Here is a 14,381-nt window from a genome sequence, read left to right on the forward strand (position 1 = left end):
AACTAGATCAGCGCTTCGTTACCATTAATGGAAAACGCATTAAAAAATGTTGCACATATATATTTTAAATTTTGTATTTTTGGTAATGAAATAAAAACTTGCAGGAAATTTAAAAGAAATGCCGGTATACCTAAATAAATCGCGCTCGCTTCGCTCGCCACGTGCGCCCTGACTTACAAGCTTCAACAAACAAAAAACAAGATTAACTACTAAACTTGTCGCGTTTACATAAATAAAGCAGCATAAAAATTAAAGCGTGTCTAATATGTTTACTATTCGCATTTGGTGGATCATCACGTTGTCAGGTTTGACTGTGGTGGATCATGGCAGAAATCATTTGAACACCCCTGGTGTAGTAGAACACCCCTGGTGTAGTATTATGCGCTTTGTTTTAAAAAACAATAAATATTTAGCAAGAAAGGTCATTGTCTTCTAACAATGGATTTTAGCTGCTGTGTTGGAGATAACAGTTTAAAGTGGGTAAGTAGCAATGTTGCAAACCTAGCATTTTTGAAGCGAATTTGTGCTTGTTTTTATCTAAGTTTGTTGGTTGCTTGTTTTTTTTGTGCTTTTTGGGCTTTTATTTTCATAGAAAATGTTTGTGTCCAAATTTGACGAAATCGCTATTAAATAGACATTTGGGCCGCAGACCAAAAAAGTGGGTAACACTAATTTACGGAATGATGAATTGTCGGAACGCTCACAGTATTATTATTAAATATAATAACACTTGACCACCTTCACCCAAACGCTAACCCCCACCCTAACTCAAATATTGTGCGTTGGTTTAATAATTGTTTTAACGGGGTAACACTTAAATTAGTGAGCGTTCCGACCATTCATCATTTCGTAAATTAGTATTACCCCAAAAAAGTTTGGGAACCCCTGACTTAGGAAGTGATTAATGGCAGTAAACACCGGGTTATTTTTGCTTGTGTTTACAGCAGTGTTTCTCATTTTCAACCTGGTCATTTCGAGTGGATGTTTGTCACAAAAATATGGTCCGTGCCCCCAAAAGGCTGAGAATTACTGGTTCACAGTATTATTATAGTGCAGTAGTTTCGATTTTCTGATTGACAAAGCCAGAGCGTATTTCAACGTAGTTTATGCCGTGACTAGATCTCGATTGTAAACATTAAGTTTTACCTTATTTATTGAAAAAAACATTTTGTTGTAGTGCCAATCTTCCTTTTGAATTGCTGCAGTCTTAACACGTTTGTCAAAAGGTGTACACTGTGCACAGCTGGCAGTTTTGGCCTACTCTAAAACTTGATAATTTCACATTGGCGTGAAAGGTAGCAGTTTGCAGGCAGCTACGTGCGCAGAGTCGAATGATTACCAAACGCGTACGTGAGCAAATAGCGAAAGCGAGCCTTTTTTCATTATCGTTTCCGCTGCAGACAGGGGAAGTGCGGAGCTTGATGCTATTTGATTGTCTGTCGCTGCTCGCTATAAATCCCAGTTATGCTGTCTTAGTTCATCCTATGTCACTTAAGAGAAATGATGTTGAACTTACACGTTAAAGGCTTTGCTTGTGCCACTAGACAGGATATGTTAAAAACACGGGTATAGACGCTAGACCGCCTTCAACTCCAACTTCTATAGTATTTAGTAAGGCAGGAAACCGCGTTTAACTTTATATATGTTTTGAGTTACAGAGGTATTAGGGATATAAATAAAGTGTTGTGGAAAAGCCTCTGTGAATCTAATGGACCACAGAACGATGTTGACTGGGTGTTTAGCATTGCTATGCATGTTATTAGCATCGGTCAAGAGCGCAGAAGGTAAATTTGACTGGTTTTACTGTATGAAAGTGTTTAATAGTGACATATAAGCTCTATATTGTGTACAAATTGCTGTTTCAGAACCGCTTGACTTGCTCATTGTTACTGTGGCTACTGATGAAACGGATGGCTACAAGAGATTCAAACACTCAACTGATTTCTTTGATCTTAAAGTTTTGGTAATACAATTTTTTGTACAATTGGTTTAGGGGTGGGCTGGTGCTCCTTATTTTTTTGTGGTCTTTGAATAATAAAAAGTTTCACCCTGTTTTCTTTTAAACCTGTACAGTGACAAGATTCAGATAGACCCCACTATGCTTTAAAATTAATTATGAGACCTATTTTGGGTAACAATAATTTTCTCTAAACATTTAAACATTTGCTTTGAGTGCTGCAACACTTTTTAAGCCAATGTGCCACTATTGAGACTGGTGTTACATGTTCTAAATTTTATTGGTTTTGAGTCATTTTGGTAAATTGTAAGTTGTTTAAAGAAGAGCTTAACCGAAATTTTTAATATACAAACTTTATTACCTTCTTTTAATTTCATGAAACTTTATGGACAGTAATGCTATTTGTAGACATTAACGATAAACCTGTCTGTATTGTTTCACCAACTGGCATCTCTAGATTTTTTCTGCCTTACTTCAATTTATATGTCATGTAAAATTATTACACCTGTCTACCAAAGTGCTGGAAGACCTGCTCTAAAGGAAGACAATTTTTTTCATTCAGGTGTTGGGAATGCACAAGGAGTGGACTGGAGGGGACGTTAGGGTCACGCTTGGGGGTGGAATGAAAGTAAACTTAATCAAGAATGCATTAGAACCATACAAGGACAACAAAAATCTGGTTATCTTCTTTACAGACAGGTCAGCCTAAATTTTTGATTCGGCAAATGGGCTTGCAACTCAATAAAAATGATTTACAACTAAACAATAGCTGGTTGGACGCCTAATTTTTTTCTGGGATATTTGAACATTTAAAAATAACATTGGGTTGGTATTTTGGACTAAAAGGTTTGAATTGTAGACAATAATTTATGTCATGGTAATGATTTGTAGTTTAAATTAACTTTTTTTTGATTTCCACAATGATGTAATGAATATACCTAGAAAACAAAAAGTTGCCCTTGTGATACAATAAGAAAAGTTATCCTATCAGTGTAATGTTCTTCTCTTACATGTATTATATACTAAGAATTTCCATAAAATTACATTTTGTTTTTGTTAATTTTTGTAGTTACGATGTTGTGTTCATGGGTGGAAAGGAAGAAATTTTAACCAAGTTTAAACAGTTTAACTCAAAACTGGTATTTTCTGCTGAAAGCACAATATGGCCTGACGCTACCCTCAAGGTAAAAATAAATAAAACAAGATATGCAAGGATTTTAGTTTTTCTAAACAATTTATTAGTATTTATTTCTGTATATGCTACAAAAATGAAGTTGTTATTTATGTGGACAACTTTTCTCTATATTAGTTTTGTATTAAATCTAACAAACTTTTAACTATATTTTCTATTTTTTTAATCTAAAAGTATATGATGCTGGGTTATCACATTGGGTTCACCTTGAACTTTTCTTAGATAGTTGTGTATTTCTGACTTATATAGTTGTCTCCATATTTAGTTTTGTATTCTTAGGATAAGTACCCTGAAGTGATTTTGGGAAAACGTTTTCTTTGCTCCGGGGGAATCATTGGCTATGCACCCCAGTTTTGGTCTGCATTTCACCAATGGAATATTCGAGATACGGATGATGACCAGCTTTATTTCACCAAACTTTATCTGAATTCGACTATCAGGGTAAAATATTGGGAAATTATTGCATTTAAGTTGCTATTTTATTCATGATTTTTTTCTTGTCATAGAATCAATTGAATATTTCCTTGGATCACACCAGTCAGCTTATTCAAAACATCAACTTTGCAAGATGTAAGTTTAACTGACATTAGTCACATACCATCTGCTTTTCGATTTGTTAAAGCCTATATGCCCTTGACATCACGACAGCTTTTAACAAAGTGCATATGAAACACACATTTTTGCCTAGTCAGTTAGCAGCCATGGTTAACAGCTTTAAGAGTTTTAACAAAATATTGTTTAGTATTGATTACTGAATGATTATTTTTTAATTTAAATTGTATTATTATCATAATTATTATATATATATTACGACTGCTTTAAAGTTTTACATAAAGGGCAGTCCCCATATTGATTGTATATGTATTTATATTATTTGATTTTAAATCTCCTGATCATTTTAAAATTTTACCAAAAATTAAATATGGAAAACAGCATTATCTTTGCTCACAACAAATTTTGTTTTACATTATAGCTGAACTAGAATTGACAGAACAGGGTGATTTGAGCAGAGTGCAGAATGTAAAGTACTTAACCATGCCAACTGTATTACATGGCAACGGACCATCAAAGGTAAGTGTTAGATTTAAGTTTTATCATATAGAAGCCATCGACTTCAACTTTTTTATTAAAATATTCAATTCCTTTTTAAAAAAATTGTCATTTTGTTATTGTTAAATTTTTATAAAGTGTTTTATAATATTCTATAGGTCCATCTTAACTATTTCGCTAACTATGTGCCTGATGGATGGCACAGTGACTTTGGGTGCCGAAAGTGTGAGGAAAATTTGCTAGATCTATCCACTATGAAGGTACATATGGATTAAATTTAAAAATCTTAACACACACATCTTGTGCTATCTTCACACCCCAGTTATTCTTCTAAAATAACATTCAATTTATAATAATTTTAAATCAATCTAAAAATAATTTTTCTCTTGAGTTTCTTGTTCTTTGTTTAAAACAAATGCGTATAAAGCTCTTACATTTTATGTATTCATACCATCATAAGTCCTTTTCTTTTCATGTGGATAATGTCTTAATCTGGTAGACTGTTTGCTAAACAAGTTAAATGCCTTAGCACCCAAGCAAGAGTAAACACAAACGATACCATATAATGTTAATTCATTTGTAATAAATACAGTCATGCAATTTAAATCTTATTGTTTTGCAGGAGGAAAATTATCCCCTTGTGCAAGTTGCTTTGTTTGTGGAAGGCCCTGTTCCTTTCTTCGAAGAATTTCTCGACAAGTTCAACAAACTGGACTATCCCAAGTCTAGAATTATTCTTTTTGTTCACAATGTTGTAAGTTTTAAATTTGTTTCCTAATGGTTTCGAGGTATGTTTAGTAATCATTGAGTTCATCAAGTGTTAAAAATTAAGCAATTTTTTTTAGTTTAGTCCACAATAGTAAAAACCAGACAGTTGGTGTTAAATTGTTATTGTAGTTACTTCTCTTTATAAAAATACTCGGCTAATATATATTGAATTCCTATTGAGCAAATTGTTCTATATTGCTTGATGCACTACAGGAATCCCCAAGTAAAAAGATATGAATTTAAAAAATAAAAACTTAGACTATCGCAGTAAAACAGTAATTACAAATTGGCTTTTGTTTTTTACCCAATATTACATGTTTTAATTTATTGCCTTAGCACATATTGATTGATGTTTTTTTTTTAAATTGTATATCTTAGAGTTGTATTTACACAAATATGTTTAGGAAGAAGTATGTGAAAGGACACTAGCGAACTACATGTTGCATCATCGATCGGATTACCACATTGTCTACATTATTGCCCCTCATGACTCCATAAACGAAGCAGAAGCGAGGAATCTCGCTATGTAAGTACAATATCATGTTTTTTTGGTGAATAAACACTTCTCGTTATTCAAAAATTCCTTGCTTTAAGACTTATTCCAGTATACCAGAAATTGCAGGGCGTTACTCGCGCAACGAAGTACGCGAGGCGAAATGCTTTAGCAGCTGGTATACTTTGTACCGCACCCCGGAATGTAATCACTTTGGAAATGTCCAACTTCTAGTTGACATACTTTCATATGCAAGGCGTCTCCCGCAGACAGTAAAAAAATGGTTATCAGCTTTCGAATCGTTAGATATTTAAACTGTTCAGTTTTTTTAAGTGTAAAAACGTAAAATCATTTCTGAAAAATTAGATAATTATTTATTATCCCGTACAAAATTTGTCCACTTCTTTTATTTAGTGGCCAGTGTTTGGACGAAAAGTGCGACTATCAATTCAGCATCAACGCCGAGGTTCAGCTAACCAACCCCAAAGTACTGCGGTTTCTCATCGGCAAAAACAAAAAGGTTCGTCATTCGTACCCTTTGGGCTGTGGTTAGCTTTAAAATATCAGCGGAGCATTATTTATTCTTTACCCCCGAATCACGATTTTGGGCTTAAAAACGTGACACGCGATTTAAATGCCAACTTTTTGCACAGACAATGCGATTCCTCTTGGCAGTTTGACATTTAGGGTACCATGAGGTCCAGATATTTTATAGATATAAAGCGGTATGTTAGTTTACAGAGACACATTAAGTCAGCCAACGATAACCACCTTTATAGCAGTATGACAGTAGTGTTGATATCAAACTCGAAGCTTTCATGTAATAAGTCGGCAGAGCGACAGCCGCTATATGACGGATATCACCCGTTTCATTTGTACCATATGTTTAGCATTGACTGCTATTGATATCGAGTAAAGGCATCCCTCTAAGTCTAAAACCAAACGGAAACTTGCTAATGTTAAAACATATCGTCATTTTGACCACCGATACCATTATGCTAGTGACGAACTACTACATGCGTTAATGTTCTTTATTGGGAGCCAAATCACTTCAAACTGAGTGAACTCATTTTTGTTTGCAGGTGGTTGCTCCTTTGGTTCGCAGGTACGGCAAGCTGTGGAGCAACTTTTGGGGCGCTCTCAACATCGATGGCTACTACGCGCGTTCCGAAGATTACACAGCGATCGTGAACCGCGAGAAAAGGTGAGCGGACGGATGTATTGGACTCGTGAAAAATGTGTATTTCTAATGACTTGATTCAAGTGCACTCAAGTCACCGTTTTTAATAGATTTAAAAATTTTTTTTTTTTTTTTTTAAATTACTTGACTTGACTTGAGTCTTTTAAACAAATGACTTGTGTTGAAATGAAGTGTTATCCCTTAGCATTTTTTTGTATAAAATTAATTCCTTTTTTTCAATTCTTGCACGTAAGACAATTTGCTTGCCATACGTTGCGTTTTTGTAGTTCACTCATTGCCCATAATTGAACGGGTTTGCCAATTTTAATTCTGTAACGTTTTATTTTTATGACCAGGACTTGACGTGAATTTGTATTGCTCTAAATCAGTGGTTCCCAACGCATGGGTCGCGACCCAAACTTGGGTCGCCTGATTATTTTTTGGGGTCGTTTGTTTTTCAGGCATATTGTATCTTTGGCGAAAAAATAACAATTAAAAATTTAAAACATGAATAGATCACAAAACTTACTAAACACAAAAATATAAAAACTGAACAACGAAACCGACTGGAAGTTAAAGCTCACATGCGTGTATATGCTAAAGCAAAATAATGCCTCGATTTCAACTGAGAGTGATCGAGCACAACTATATGATTAGTGATATGATAAACACATTATTTTTGGAAAAAGTAACTGCTTTTTAAATTTAATGGTGAAAATAACGGCCCAAATAGACGTTAAAAGCGACATGCTTTATTTTCAAAGGTTTCTGCTTTTGTAGTGCAGTTTGTTTGTAACGCAATCTTGTATGTGATATTACGACTATTCTTTGCGTCGCAAGATTATACCAAATTTTTTTTTTGAACGGGTCGCCTTAAAAACGAGTTGGGAACCACTGCTCTAAATGACTTTACTTGTTATTTATTAAAAAGACTTTACTTGTACTAAGTTATTTTAGAAATTACTTGACTGGGACTTTAGTCATTTTAAAATGACTTGTTTCCAACACTGTGTAATACGAAAATACCGATATCAAAAGTGGTTTCAAGGTATATTGAAAATGTTTCAGACAGTTAACTTCGTTCGTGTAATATTTTCTAACAAAGTTGACTTTTTTACATAAACGCAAATGAGCTAATGACATATTACAGAAAAATGAAACAGACCTAACTCTATTGTTGGCCACTGAGCCTATTGTCATATGGTGCTTCACCTATTCTACGCAGTACGCACGCATGCAATTTTTGGTGGCTGGCACGTCAGCTTTCATATGTTAGTACGTTGTTAAGACGCCGTTATCTTTGCTGCAGGGGCATCTGGAACATTCCGTTCATGAACAACGTATACCTTACCAAAGCGGAAGTTCTACAGCATCTGGTCAAGCAAATCCCCGATTCGCCCTTCATCTTGGGCGATCTCGACCCCGACATGGCCTTCTGCGCTCATTTAAGAAACGAGGTGCGTTAATGCATAGCAATGATGCGCGGTAATCGCATGATAATAATTTGATATTATGGTAGGATTGGTAGCCTAACGAAGTTAGCATAAAATTATTGCGCTGGTTTTAACAGCTAGTCTATTTTTGACACAAAATACAAAAAAATCCTTGTCTAGGCTGGAAGTTGTGGTACAATTACTCTTATCGTGATGTTTATCTCAAAAACTTTGTCTGAAAATATTTTCACTGCCCTGAAGGAAAAGCGTTTTATAAAGAAAACGTTTAAACGCCTTCAATGCCAGTTGAAAAACTCGGCTGTTAATCCGTGTAAAGCGCTGCGAGTTGTTCCATTGATAACAGCAGACCATCAGAGAATAACATTTTCGTATTAATAAACATAACTTGAAGATGCAAAGGTTTGTCTCGAATGGGATATTCCATTTTTTTCGTATTGATAGTTGTCAGAGGAATACAATTCAACCTGTTGTCAGCAATATACTTAGAATAATCTTTTTCACGAGTGCTCAATGAAAATTCTGACTATTGTATGTTCAACTTTTTCTTTCACCGACAGGGAATCTTCATCTACATGACCAACGAGGCGGAGTTCGGCCGTTTGCTATTCAGCGATCTCAAGCCCGAATCAACAGTTCACCCCGACATGTGGCAAATTAAGGCGAACACGAAGGTAGGCAAGTACATGGAGTAAAATGCACAAAACACTTGATTTGTTTGTGGGCCTTTTATAGTTCTTTCTTGACGATTGGTAGTTGACTGTTAACTTTGTTAAATATACCCAAAATATTAATATATACTTTTAATAGTTCATGGCGTTTTTAGCTGCACATAAAAAAAATAGCATTTACAGATCGAGAAAGTATAAAGATGGCAGTGTACAATTGTATACAATATGTTCGCTGTTCGTATGTTCGGTTTAGCCAACATTCATCAATGCCCGTCAACTTTTTTTTGAAATATTGTTACGCTTCAGGCTTCCTGAAATTTTACGTATAAGTCACTCAGCGTTCGCCCATTGTCGAGTGCCATTCTATTATTACAATTTTGCCAACAGCTGGAACCATTACTTAGTATAAACAGCTTTTTAACTACTGGGAGATTTTTGGGCGGGTCTCGCTCATCTGCTAAGTGCTAACCTGTATTTTAATTTTGGTTAAAGCAAGTAGACGCCATTAACCTGTGCGAACAACAATTTAGTTTATTGTGATTTAGTAGAAATTAATATTCTTCTATCCCTGCGTAGTGCGTACTGTAAGTACTGGCAGTGTTAAATGTGTATGGAGTATGTGACATATTGTTAAAGCTGTAGGGTGAAAAAGTGGCGTCCGGGTAAAAAAGGTAGGGTAGGAGGAATGCGGGCCACAAGGTAAAGGTTAACAAGCACTAGCTTAACCGACTAACACAGGGTTTCTTAAACTTTTTTTTACGAAGGAACCCTAAATTTATTTTTTGCTTTCGCTTCAGAAATCTGCTGTTTTTGGTCCAAAAAATGTGAAATTGAAATGGAGTCTAAATACGTTCAGTACAAAACGTTTTCAGTACATTTCTAATTAAACTATTTTCTTTGAAAAATTGATTACTTCTTAAATATACACTAATATTTCATTTAGGCCTCCGTGGACCCCCTAAAAATAGTTCACGGGCCCACAAGGGGTACTTGGACCCCGCAGTTTAAGAACCACTGACTAGCATTATTGAAGGGAGGATTCGAAAGAGTTATTAAAAGCAAAAACTTACAGGACTGGGAAGATAAGTACATCCATCCGGGCTTTTGGAACGCGACCCTGCCTGACACGGAGGTTACTCAGCCGTGTCCCGACGTCTACATGTTCCCGCTGTTCACCGAAAAGATGGCCGACTCGATTGTTGAAGTGATGGAGACCAACAACAAGTGGTCTACCGGCTCGAACGAGGTAATGTGCCAGGTTTCATTGCACACTGGCATGAACGTCACGCAGTAGGAAATTCAACAGAATACAAACAAACTTCACCCGGCTTTGTATTATCGCCGGAGTTGGGTCGCTCATATTTTAACAAGTTCATTTGTGCATTACAATGTAATGACCGTGCAATGTGTGTATAGTGATACTGAAAAGGAGTGCCCGATACTATCGGATCGGAGCCGATACCCAATTCGAGATGGTAGGATCGGTAGTCGTCTGATACTAAGGTTGTATCGGTGCGCGGTGCCAATCCGATTAGAAATTAATAAAGGAATTTCGGCTATCAATTAGGCCCAACCCCGCGATTGCTACCTAAAAACAACTGGGTCAACTAAAGTTACTCTGTATACCTTTGAACATTTCAATTTGATCGATTTCTTTGTTTGGACATAGTAATGACGTCAATTGGTATCGAATCGGATCGCGATACTTTTGCCCAAAGTATCGGGTGTCGGTATCGAAATAGAAAGACTATTGGACATCTCCGAAGTATCGGACATCTCAATGAACGTTGCCTACGCATCAACATGCAGACGACTGGCAACTACTTAACAGTCCAACCATTAACAACCAAACTGACTACATTTGGCTGCTTTGCAAAACCGTCTCTTCGCATACTGCGGTTAAAATGGTTTTCCGTCGTGCCTTTAAACAGCCTTGTTATATCTTCGGCGCACATCTATCAATTGTGTACCCTCCTCCATACTAAAAATAATCAATCGTTTTACGCTAATTAGCAGAGAGAAAAATTCGCCTAACACAGTTTGAAGGTTTTTGAACGCAGCTAAAAGAGACAGCCTTGTCACGATCATTTTCGGCGCAAAATTAATTTCTTTTTTGTTTTAGGACGAGCGCTTGTCTGGAGGATACGAGAACGTTCCCACCATCGACACCCACATGAACCAGGTGGGCTACGAGAAACAGTGGCTCCACATTCTCGCAACATACCCGAAGACGATTCTCAACAAAGTCTATCCGGGATACGACACCGGTGTAAGTTGGCCGCTATTCGTGACCGTTCGTTTATTTCTGGGCCGCAAAGGCGCCCTCTTTAGCCCGATGTGTTTAATGTGTAGCTCAACATAAATTCCATAAAGTCACGAAATCTTTGAATCTTTGAAGGATCTGCACATTGCATGGTCTTTGAAGAAAAAAAAAACATTTTTTTCAAAAGTCGTTAAAATGCTAAGTTATGTTTTTAGAAAAATGCCATAGTAAATAATTTTTTTAACTTTTTTTTTTGTTATTGTGTTGGCCATGGCATTTCTACTGTTTTATTTTGATGTCTTTGAAAATAATTTATGTCTCTAAAAACCTATAAATTTTCTTAAAAAACTCTTAAATAATCTTATATGTGTTCTAACTCTGAATAAGCGGTCCATAGTGACCTAATTTTGTTAATTAAATACCAGGCTACTTTGCCACCTATTCCTTGGCTTGGCAGCATTTTTGAAGGTCCCGATTTTTTCATACGAGGATCCGAGCGATTTTTTATACGTCAAAGTTAAGCTGAATAATTGCAACGCACTATATTGACAAGTTTTTTATCAAATGGTAAAGTAGGTAATGCAACTCTCTTACACAGGCTCGTTCTTCTATGATGTTCGTGGTTCGTTACAAACCCGCTGAGCAGCCCTTTCTTCGTCCACACCACGATTCCTCAACCTGGACGATGAATGTGGCTCTTAACACGCACGGAGTTGACTACGAGGTAAAATAAACTGTTGACCACTACCCAACCCATCACTGTTTTACTTCCATAATTTAAACTTCATATGGCTTACGGAACATCTACAAATAGTAAATAAATTTCGACGCCCCTATACTTAAATTTTTGTTCAGCGGTTTACTAGAATAATAGCATTAACCAAATTGGATAAACACAATCCACGCTACACACGTAGAAAAACATAATTCGATTTGTTGTACTTATCATACACAACGAGATGTACAAGTGACCTAATTACCAATAAAGCAAAAATCAGATTTCTGATGTTTTTCAACAAATTCTCGGCACCCTTGAGCATTAGCACTCAGCGGCGGCACCTTTATAAATCTGAATTTTCTAGCTATCTTGTCATTTCTTCGTTTAAAGCAGCAGGGTTAAACATATTTTGCAAATATATAACAGAGATACGTCAGTATCCTGATAAAGACGTTCTGCATAGCACGTCGAAACGTCGATCTATTATATATCCTGCTGGAAGAGCAACACTCTGTTATATATTATGCTTGGCAGCAATAGCTTATTTCATATTTTGCAAATGTACAAAAAAATATTTTTCAGTAAAAGTAGACAATTGTTTTTAAACCGCAAAACGTCAATAAACCAGTATTAAAAACTTAGTTACTAGTCAAACGAGTCACGCGTTTGTTGTTTGTCACGTGAAAAAACACTAAGAGCGACAATCACTCGGTATTGCGGTATCCTTGTTACTCGATAGCGTTTAACGAAGTTGCCTCCTGCCTTTGAAGGACCCCTTGAAAACTATGAACTGAAGTCGATTAATCTACCCTTCGCCACCCTCCGAATTGTAGATTTTTTTATGACGAGAGAAGTGAACCCGGAGACTGTAAATCAGGGCGTTATGCATCTTACTAAAATAAAAAGTCGAGTCACCATAAAATGGTTGCAGCTTTTCCCGCAGCCACTTATAAATTAGTCGAAAAATCGACCTGCAAATGTTTTCGTTTTAAACCACCATCAACTGAACTTTACAGGGAGGAGGCTGCAGATTCATCCGCTACAACTGCTCGTTGACGAAAATACCGAAGGGTTACGCCATCATTCACCCAGGAAGACTGACCCACTATCACGAGGGCCTGCCGACTACCAAGGGAACCCGCTACATAGTCGTATCTTTCGTTGACCCTTGAGCATCAGTTTTGGTTTGCGAAAAGCCGGACTTCTCTTCCGGATCGCCGTTGTCGTTTTACACGGACGTGCTTGTACATTTTTTGTATATAAAAATGCCGACAAACGGTTGCGATGTAAAGCATAAAACTTCGCGTCTGCTGATTGAAACTACAATTAACTAAGTTGGGAGCGTAAGGTTTAGATTCCTACCTATTTTTGCCACGCCGGTCGAAATATGTGTATAGCCTGAAAATATCCTGCTGAATTGATCCTCATTTATTTTCACGCATAAAAGCAGTGTTTTATAAGCGGGATGTTTTTCTTAAGTAAATCTTTAAAACGTAATAATATCTAAGCCCATACAGAAGTAGTTATCATTTTGAGCGTTTCGAATAACTCTTTATTCATTTTCAACATTGCTATGTTTTCTGTATGGCATTTGGTATTCTTATTACGACTTACTACAACCTCCAACCATTAGGCTCCAAAATCTATAAAGCTTAAGAAGATGAAATTTATGTCGTCGTGAATGAAAAATAGCTCATGTTAATAATTGTTGACATCCCACTGCCGCCAAACCATGACACGATGGCGAGATTCATATATATCTATGTATTTATACAAACTTACAATGCAGTAAGCGGAAAGGTTGAACGCAATTATCTGCATATAAATCCTTCTTCGTGTTTTTCTACTCGCACCAATTTTTTGTATAAAGAAGCAAACTTTTAATTTCGTAGTTTTAACAGGCTTAGCTTGGTTTTCGCCAAACACTCGCGTTCAATTCGCTTTTTCACGTGTACATTATGTAACCTGTCGTTCTTTGGCTTAATTTTACTAACCCACACACCAAATCGTTACCGCCCAGTATTAGCAGCTGAATAATTTGCAGCCCGTCTAATTGACGGTTCTTTTCGTTGTTTCGCTTTTTTCACGCTTACAAATACCAGCAAATTCGCGCACCCACATATATATATATGTACAATTTTACATTCTCCCTTGTCCCGTATTGCCATTGTACAGGCCAGCGATTTCACGCAAACTGCTTTCTACCCACCTATGTGAAATAGGATCGCATATAACTTCGTCTGTATCTGCCTATGCCATCACCATTGCACGCCGCTTTTGCATGCAAGTGACCTGCCGCTGTTTCTTTTGCTTTTTGTGTTATTTTCCTACAGTTACTTTCAACACGCTTTATGCCTGGTTATGCGAGGATTGATCTTTGTTCAGGGCAGCCTCCGAATTTGCCAACGTGTGCGGTTCATTTTGAACACTTTAAGGAAAGCATCTTTAACTTCTAAGCAGCGTTATCAAATTGGAAGGATTCGATGTCTAAAACAGTTTTTTTCTTTTTTTTTTCTTTACTAAGGGAAAGTGTTGGACAAATAGTTTTAGCTGATTATTTTCCAAATGACCGATAGGTGTTCGAGTTAGGCACCCTATAGGTGCTGCTGAGCCAAAATATCAACTGCGCTTATCGGAC

The 14,381-nt window shown here is 36.5% G+C and overlaps 1 protein-coding gene across 1 annotated transcript; it reads left to right on the forward strand.

Moving 5' to 3' along the window:
• Positions 1 to 1,656: 1,656 nt before the first annotated feature.
• Positions 1,657 to 14,105, forward strand: LOC146147115 (procollagen-lysine,2-oxoglutarate 5-dioxygenase 1-like). Its single transcript, XM_083388549.1, has 18 exons — positions 1,657 to 1,784; positions 1,866 to 1,963; positions 2,520 to 2,656; positions 3,027 to 3,141; positions 3,429 to 3,590; positions 3,656 to 3,719; positions 4,123 to 4,220; positions 4,358 to 4,459; positions 4,822 to 4,953; positions 5,372 to 5,493; positions 5,875 to 5,980; positions 6,543 to 6,664; positions 7,950 to 8,097; positions 8,652 to 8,765; positions 9,835 to 10,008; positions 10,885 to 11,031; positions 11,624 to 11,749; positions 12,760 to 14,105. The coding sequence occupies exons 1-18, from the start codon at positions 1,709 to 1,711 to the stop codon at positions 12,913 to 12,915; spliced, it is 2,199 nt and encodes a 732-aa protein (XP_083244675.1). The 5' UTR covers positions 1,657 to 1,708; the 3' UTR covers positions 12,916 to 14,105.
• Positions 14,106 to 14,381: the final 276 nt, after the last annotated feature.

Source organism: Ascidiella aspersa, chromosome 4 (genome assembly GCF_963924565.1).
Source record: "Ascidiella aspersa chromosome 4, kaAscAspe10.2, whole genome shotgun sequence".
NCBI lineage: Eukaryota > Metazoa > Chordata > Ascidiacea > Phlebobranchia > Ascidiidae > Ascidiella > Ascidiella aspersa.